This window comes from Rutilus rutilus (assembly GCF_951802725.1).
Source record: "Rutilus rutilus genome assembly, chromosome: 15".
In the NCBI taxonomy this organism is placed as follows: domain Eukaryota; kingdom Metazoa; phylum Chordata; class Actinopteri; order Cypriniformes; family Leuciscidae; genus Rutilus; species Rutilus rutilus.
In genome coordinates, this window is record NC_140220.1 from 28,029,916 (window position 1) to 28,038,244 (window position 8,329).

At 37.4% G+C, this 8,329-nt stretch overlaps 2 protein-coding genes across 2 annotated transcripts in view; one reads left to right on the forward strand and one right to left on the reverse strand.

Annotated features, from left to right (window-relative positions):
* fip1l1a (FIP1 like 1a) overlaps positions 1-7,790 on the reverse strand; it is a 28,532-nt gene extending 20,742 nt beyond the window's left edge. Inside the window, exons 1-8 of the mRNA XM_084432839.1 lie at positions 7,588-7,790; positions 5,976-6,021; positions 4,425-4,470; positions 4,229-4,308; positions 4,043-4,092; positions 3,451-3,543; positions 3,205-3,332; positions 2,378-2,418 (exon numbers count right to left, since the gene is read on the reverse strand). Coding sequence (XP_084288965.1) covers positions 2,378-2,418; positions 3,205-3,332; positions 3,451-3,543; positions 4,043-4,092; positions 4,229-4,308; positions 4,425-4,470; positions 5,976-6,021; positions 7,588-7,657 — 554 coding nt within the window. The 5' untranslated portion in view covers positions 7,658-7,790. The remainder of the gene's footprint in view (positions 1-2,377; positions 2,419-3,204; positions 3,333-3,450; positions 3,544-4,042; positions 4,093-4,228; positions 4,309-4,424; positions 4,471-5,975; positions 6,022-7,587) is intronic.
* A 50-nt stretch (positions 7,791-7,840) lies between these two features.
* scfd2 (sec1 family domain containing 2) overlaps positions 7,841-8,329 on the forward strand; it is a 131,310-nt gene continuing 130,821 nt past the window's right edge. Inside the window, exon 1 of the mRNA XM_084432838.1 lies at positions 7,841-8,329. This exon is cut by the window's right edge and continues 746 nt beyond it. Coding sequence (XP_084288964.1) covers positions 8,262-8,329 — 68 coding nt within the window. The 5' untranslated portion in view covers positions 7,841-8,261.

Consider the following 8,329-nt stretch of genomic DNA (forward strand, 5'->3'; position numbering starts at 1 on the left):
TCATCACCATTCATAAATCTTCAAGTCCCCTGAAACGTGGCTACAAATATTTTCAGTAATGCACAAATGAACAAGGCAATAACCTATTTCAGTCACTAAAAATTCATCAAATAAAACAGAGCGCATTAATACTGCATCGGACATTACGCATGCTGCAAGAAAGTAAGCGTTCAAGCGTCCAAGTAAAGGGCAGCCTGTCTTCAAAAGTCTCTGTCATTGTTCATGTTCTGATGGTGAAGTTTGGGACAGAGTCAACTACAGAAAAAAAACTAATAAAAAGCATGAAATTGACTCACTTCTGGTGTCACCTACTTTCAGCAGACACAACAGTGGATTTAAGTGCTACCCTCTCATGATTTTATAAATGGACATTAAAAATTCACAGTCTGCTCTGTGTATTTTTAATTACTGTACATCATGCAGTATTTTGCAGAGATTTCTCCATTTAAAGGGATTGTTCACCCAAAAATTCTCTCATAATTTCTTCACACAAAATAATGCTGGTAACCAAACAGTTTTGACATTTAGACATTTCTCAAAATAACTTTTTTTTTTATGTTCCACAGAAGAAAGAAAATCATACAGGTTTGGAATGACATGAGGGTGAGTAAATAATGACAGAATATAAAAGTTTGGATGAACTATCCCTTTAAGGTTGCAAAAAGGAAGCAGCGACAGATTTTTTGTGACGTACATCGTGAATGATAAGATGCAGGCGTTGCATTCAAAAATGTAAGCAGAGAAAAACAAGATTGCAGGGACAAGGTTTTAGTATATTAAATGATTGGAGAAGTCTTGCATATGTCACCAGAGAGAAGACTTACTGGAAGATCCAGATATGACATTTTGACATTTTAGAAAATAGATTTAAATAGAATGAAAATAGAATTCATAGAAATTCATATCTCATTCATAGAGTAAGCAGTCAAGCTATACCTGAATATGCACATGAACTCAAATGAACTTTTTTTTTGTGCAAAAACACTGCATTATAATGTAGCTGAACAAGATCGAATAACAATCTTTGTTAAGGCGCGTTCGATTCCGAAAATGCCACCTCATGCTTTGTGTTTAAACGGGCGTACTGTGACTGACTCCTGCATCCTGTCTGTGCGTGTATGTGAAATAATGAAAGCCGGACTGTTGCTTTACCCTTGAATGCTCCAGTTCATACACGTCCCCCTGAGCAAGGCATAACCTTCAACTGATCGAAGAGAAGTTCAAGGAACGGCTGATTAAAAATCACCCCCGCTAACTCCTGCCCAGGACCAAAGGCAGTCTGGACCACCAGGACTGAATCATGGTGTGTGTGTATTTGTGTTGTGTCTCACAGAAAAGTAATAGTGAAATATTAGGAGGTTTCAACAGTCAGGATGTTTTCTTCAGGGGAGAACAGAAAACAAGAGCTGATAGAAATCAAGAGCAAAAAAAAAAAGAAAGAAAGTATTAAAACCGGCGTAAACAGGGATGATAACATGCGTATGGAGCATTTAGGACAACAGCAGAAAGCCATTATCACAAAATGCTGCTGTTACAGGGAACATGGCTGGCACGCAAAGTAAATAAGAGTCCTATACTGCCCAAACAATTCAACTGCACATGATGTTTCAAGAAGAAAAATACAGAAAATGCAGACAGAAATTACATTTATTCATTTAGCAGACGCTTTCATCCAAAGCGACTTACAAATGAGAACAATAGAAGCAGTTAAACTAACAATAGGACAACAAAATGCAAGTGCTATGACCCTTCCCAGTTTAATCTAACACAGTACCTGCAGGCTTATTTTTAAGATAATAGATGTAGAATAGAAGATAAAGTGTTAGTATTAATGGATCAAGTGTTGCCGTTAGCCGTTTCTTGAAAATGAACACGGACTCAGCCGCTCTGGTTGAGCTGGTCAGGTCATTCCAAAAGCAGGGAACAGACCAGGAAAAGGTCAGAGAAAGAGTTAAAAAATTACTTTACTATAGCAACGCTACCGTCTCTTCATTAGAGATTCTTAATACAATTTGTTTTACACTGTATGCAAAGGCTGACTGGCCTTCTCTTATGTTGTAAGCTGTTCCATAGTGCACCTCTTCAATTTAAATGACAGCTTATAGTGGGCTGATATATAGCCTATCGTGTGCTGAGTTTGGAAGCATCCTCTCTACTTCTGGGAAAATACTTCAAAATACCTGTAAAGGGTTTTAGGACTTTTAAACCAAAATGTTGGCTACTGTCAGTGTTTTAAAGTGACAGTTCACCAGAAAAATGAACAATCTGTTATCATTGACCCACATCTTGTTCCAAGAAAGAAAGTGTCTGAAATGTGTGTATGGGTTGGTCTGATTGGTTAACACTGATAAGTTTGATTTAGGGTTCATGTACACACCTGGATGAGTATTCAGGCAGATCACTACAACTCTGATGCACCTGGAAAGAGAGAGAGAGCACACATTCATATGAAGAGACACATATTCTGTGTAGACAAGTGATCTAAAACGTCTTGGGCCGTCTAAAGTGGCAGCATTTTAAGTCACCATAGGTGCTTCCAAAGTAAAATGTGTTCTAAAAGGTATAAATCCAGTAAGTTGCCTCCTAAGATACCTTGTTTTATCCAAATTATAAGATAGATACACATGTGAAGGCAGTCCCAGAATACACTGCAACAAGCTCAATGAAAAAAAAATTTTTTTAAATCTGCGTGTAGGCCAAAACGCGGAAACAAGTTAGCATTTTAGCACGTCCGGTTCCATCGTCCAGAAGACAATGGTTTTTTTGAATGGGGTTTTGGTCAAATGGCTGAACACAAGCTCATGACACTTTCACATGTTATTCTACAGCATAAAATACATCAGCATTTCCCCACATGTTTTTTTTTTTTTTTTTTGCTGTTTTCTTGAAAAAGAGTGGCTAAATGGGACTACCGAGGCTGTCGGGGACATTAAACGTCATAACGCTGAACAGCTAAACTCAGTTTGCTTTTACAGCCTCATTACGCTCAGTCACATATGAGGTTTCATGACAGTTAGGATGCTCCCTTAGAAGGTAGCTGTCTATGTAGGCAGCGACCTATTTAGCAAGGTATTTCACTAGGCTTTGGAACAGAGCTAGCATGTCTGAAACAACAGTAAATGCCCTGTCACAACTAATTATCAACATCCTAGTATAAAACATCATGAGAGAAGTGAGGGCATATTTTAGATCTGCTAAATGTACCATTATTTTGCTGGATGACGACAGGCTCAGGATCTCTAGGCTCATGCGTAATCGTCTTTGTTTGTCACAGTATGCCTTCCAGGTGTCCTCATTAAAACCATAGTTAAAGTAGTCAGACAGATCCGCACCTGCGTTTATACACAACATGCGCTGTGAGAGCTTGTACTAGAGAAAACGTACATTTGAATCTGAGGTACACGAACACACACACACACACTTTACAAGTCTTAACGCAATCAACTGCACCTGGTTTCCTCCATGGCTTCTCCTCAAAGGACTCCACATCCACCTGCAGGACACTGCCTTCAGCATCCAGATCCAGCCCTCTAGACTTGGAGCCTGGCTCACAGTAGATAAGACTTTAGAGGCTGCATTCTCACATACAGATCAAACCAAACCCAGAGAAATTTCCTAAAGGGATCCTTATAATAGACGTGCCATTTTTATTTTTATTTGATCAAATAAATGGTCAATAAAAGGAAAGTTTTCCTTTGGAAAATGACAACCTCAGGAGGTCAAATTAAAACACAATTAGATGAGCTCTGAGCTGTATTGCTGCCTATTCATTGATAAAAAAAAAAATGTTTTCTATAAATTAAAGAAAAATATTAGTTTCCCCCTTTACAAAAACTCGGGGTGGAATACACTCAACACTGCAATATTTGTAAATACAGAGAATTTAATTTTTTTGCAATAGGTCCAAATGATGAAATGGGGAAAATAATGCAGTAAATTTGGGGCACATTACATATTTGGTAATTAAAATTATTTTTTTTACTACAGAGTAATATATGAGTTGAATATCAAATCAACAGATTAATTACCTGCACTTTATTACCTGATACAGAGGACTTTATGTTCAGATTGATGGAACTGGAACCAAATGACCTACAGAGTAAACCACAAAGAGACAATTAAGCATCATTATAGCAATTTATTAGACCCAAAATGCCTTAAGACATAAGTATCTCTGTATGACATGAGAAGGCTTGACAATGTCAAAACCTCTGACTGAATTACTCACAAGCCCTGAGATCCGCCTGTTTTTATGTCACCGATGGTCACACAGACATCATCATCATCATCACTGTCTGATTCACTCTCCTTTGAGGGGGAAAACCAAAACGGATGTGTTTGTAAAGTTAAATGAATGCCCTACATTATCGTGACAAAAATTCAATAAATAAAACGTTTAAAACATGTTTTGCTAAAACAAGAACCTGGTAGCTGAGTCTATTCACACCATCCACATCACCAATCAAAGCACTGCGGAAGTAAGACATATTTTATAACCAATTAGATTATACAATAATGCAAATGTATTGAATGATCACAACAACAAAAAAAGAGAGATTTAGTTACATTTTCAAACTAGGGAAAAATATGGATTCAATTTAAATAACTGACAGTTTGGGAAAGCAATTTAGGTTTGAAGCTAATTATTTTTATTTTAATATGCACACGTGTATTAATCACGTATTCTTAATTGAAGTGTCGGTCAGGTCAGGTGTGTGTTCTGTAGGAGAAACTTCAGACGTCCTTTCAGCGTCATCTGCCTGTCTAATTTAATCACATGCACTAATTGAAGCTACAGAACAATAAAAATGCTTTTACACTAAGCAAAAATGGGCAATGAGCAGGATCAATTTACAAGCACATCTTTAGCTGCAGGCCTACATTAGTTTAAGTGAGGCCTATATCACTGCGGCCTCATCAGGCTTATTTAAGGCCAATGCAACGTGAGGGAAAATTCTCGCTTGGGTTTGAGTTTTGCCCCGACTCTAATGAAGGTAAAGCAATCCAACCGATGAAAAACGCTGCGTCGACTCCAAGAAACAGCTAACACGTCTCTACACTATGCTGGGAAGCAGAGGAATAAAACAATGGTTAATATTCCTTCTCATTCCTACTCCACTGAGCAAATAAGAGGAGCTTATACTGTATTAGCTCTGTGCACATCCAATGCTGAATTTAACAAGCGTCCAAAGAGTTCCATCAGACACGCGTGGCTTGATCCAATTTCTGAGCATTTTTTTTTGCAAAGAGGCCTATCGGCACAGACGTGTCCCATACCCATGGTCATTACTAAGCGGTGAAATGGGCATTAAATATACACGCTTCATTTGTACACAGCTACTTGCCCTAACAGGAAATAAATGTGTCAGCCTCTCTCGTTCTGAGTCGGCACACCATTAGGTCTTGTAAACTTTCAGTTCAAATGCAAAATCAGCCGGGGCTAAAGTGACCTGAAAGTTACTGACATTGCCAGCAGCAGAAAGTCCCTCAACGGCAGAGAATTTAAATGTTAATGTGTGTGTGTGTGTGTGCTTGTGTTTGGGACATGTATTAGTAAATGCGGATGAAGCAGATTTGTATATGCTAATGTAAACAAAAGTGAGGAAGAACTACTTAAAAAAAAAAAGGCAAACAGACATTTTGGAGAAGATTAATAAATCAACTGCCTGGTTCAAGCTATGCCAACAAAATACTGCAATAATTAATCCAAAAGTCTTTTACACCAGAGTTCAAACTATTACGCTCAGGGGTGTAGCAATCATTATAACACTTTTAGAGATTTTAGAGCTTTTATGCAGAGTTGTGAACTGTGTAGTCTACAAAAGTCTGGATAAGCATCCATTCATTCAGACTTCGATAAAAGGCCAGTGATGGTAACATGTTAGAAACTATCAACCGAGTTCCACTTCATCAAATCGCAAGTTTCTCATTGGAAACTCATCAATAGCTCGAGACATTTGCTTTGGCACACTCACCTGAACACTTCCTTTTCTGTTGTCTCTTCTTCGTCAAAATTGTCATCTATTTATGATAAAGAGATTAGCACAAGACTTGTGTTTTCACATGAAAAGAGACAGATGTTGTATATACAGGGTGGGCCATTTATATGGATACACCGTAATAACATGGGAATGGTTGGTGATATTAAAGTCCTATTTGTGGCACATTAGTATATGTGAGGGGGCAAACTCCTCAAGATGGGTGGTGACCATCACATATACTAATGTGCCACAAACAGGACTTTAATATCACCAACCATTCCCATGTTATTACGGTGTATCCATATAAATGGCCCACCCTGTAGATTGAAGTTGAAGTTTATAGTTAATTAATTCTATAAAGCCTACTCTATTATATTTGATACACATTTCCATGGCCTCTAAATTATCAATGCAATCAATATTTTGCTGAAAAACCTGTTGTACACAATCTTCCACATGTCTTCTGCCAACTGATTGATAGTTTATATTTTTAGCAAGTAAAAGTAAAATTCTAAAAACAACCCCATACCCATCCCATGGTACATGTGTCTTTTTGCTGTGAAATCTTAATGTAAGAAAAGCTTTTATATCGTGAGTAATATTTTTAAAAGTGAGTATCAAATATAAGAAATCAGGCTGAGTTTCCCAAAAGCATCATAAGCCTAAGTTGATCATAGAGACCATTGGTGGCAATTGTTCTACGATCAACTTTTGGGAAATGCAGCCCAGATCTCTCAATAATCAATGTATTGCACTGAATGATATGTCACATACGTCCTCCCACAACAAAAACTACAGAGCTTTGATCATAAAACTAAGCATTTTAATATCATCTTATTAAATATTATTGATACAGAGTGACAACTGACATTTATATGCATGTTATGCAAGTAGTAGTCTGTAATAAATATCTCTTTAATAATTCATAGAATTCAAATTTGAATTTTGAAATAATTCACTAATTCTAAATAATTTCATATTTTGGCCATATACATATCAGCAACTGCATGATACTCAAAAAAACTAAAAACGTCAAAACACATATTCACATGAATCAAAAAAGTTATCAAATGGTGGAATCAATTTCATAATGTAAAATGCAGCCCAGTTTAAGAACGGATCAATTTAAGACCGTTTTAAAACCTGATATTCAGAATGTAATCTCTACATTAGATTATATCAATTTTTTCTTCACACTGATTCCTCTAAATTGAACATGATACACATTTGTCATGACCTTTTTGCCATATTTTACATGGAAAATTAATTAACAAATAAAACAAATAACCAAATAGAGTTTAAAATGAGCTGTCCAACTGCTTTTAAATGTAGCAGCACTTACATTATGTCATGTTAGGTGTGTAAATGTATTTATGCCATATCTCTGTAGGGTAGATTTGAAAGTAAATGTTACGAAAAGCGTGCAGCTGGATAAATAACGGTCTCTCTCTCTCTGTTGTAATAAACTTAGGGGTCAGATCCCTGATTAAAAACGTATGCTTTTGGTTTGGTAGATGTTGGTCAGGTCAGCTTCATCTCATCGCGAGGACGCTTGATTGCCTTCAGTCAGTTTTAAAGTTTGATCGTCCGTTTGTTTATTTCTCACCTCCATAAAGCCAGTCAGTCTCGTCATCAGTGCTCTCATCAGCTGTTTTCTCTACCTCTCGTGTGGACATGATCACCTCCGGGTTTTTTGCGCTTTGATTTGAGAGTTTAATTCAGTGATTCACCGAGTTCGACAAAGTAACGTAGTGTGATAATAGTTTCAGGGGTTACTGTCACAGCTGTCACAGTAGTGACACGCCACGTGTTGGTGTGGCAGGTGCGCGTTACCAAAGAGACGCACGCGCACGTGTGGAGGACCGCAGGAAGTTCAGCATCACAAATTAAAAGCGTGATGTTTGTTCATTTATTCATTTATTTATGGACAAACGCGAGCTCACTTCACTATTCAAAACTTTTTTTTGTATAACTGACAAATCCTTGCCTTTATTCTTTATTCTTACCTGTTAATGTGTTACAATATTTTAAACAATGACCATATAATCAAAGGCAACCATGTTGAAAAGGCAAGCGATTTTCATGTATATAATATACCATCATATTTCACTTTTCAAAACTCCCAGCTGATTGCTACACCATGACGCATAACTACCGCGACGCCTCTGCGCCACGTCACCTTTCAGAGACTCACATGGGTTTGTTTTGAATGGTGTCTGTTTGACAGTTCTGCTGTTGTATTCGTTCTTCTCATTTTAAAACGCCAGCATTTGCGGAAATATGTTGCCCACGGATGGTGTCGTGTGTTTCCCCGGTCAGACGTGGGAAAAAGTGCTATCAAAAGTAAA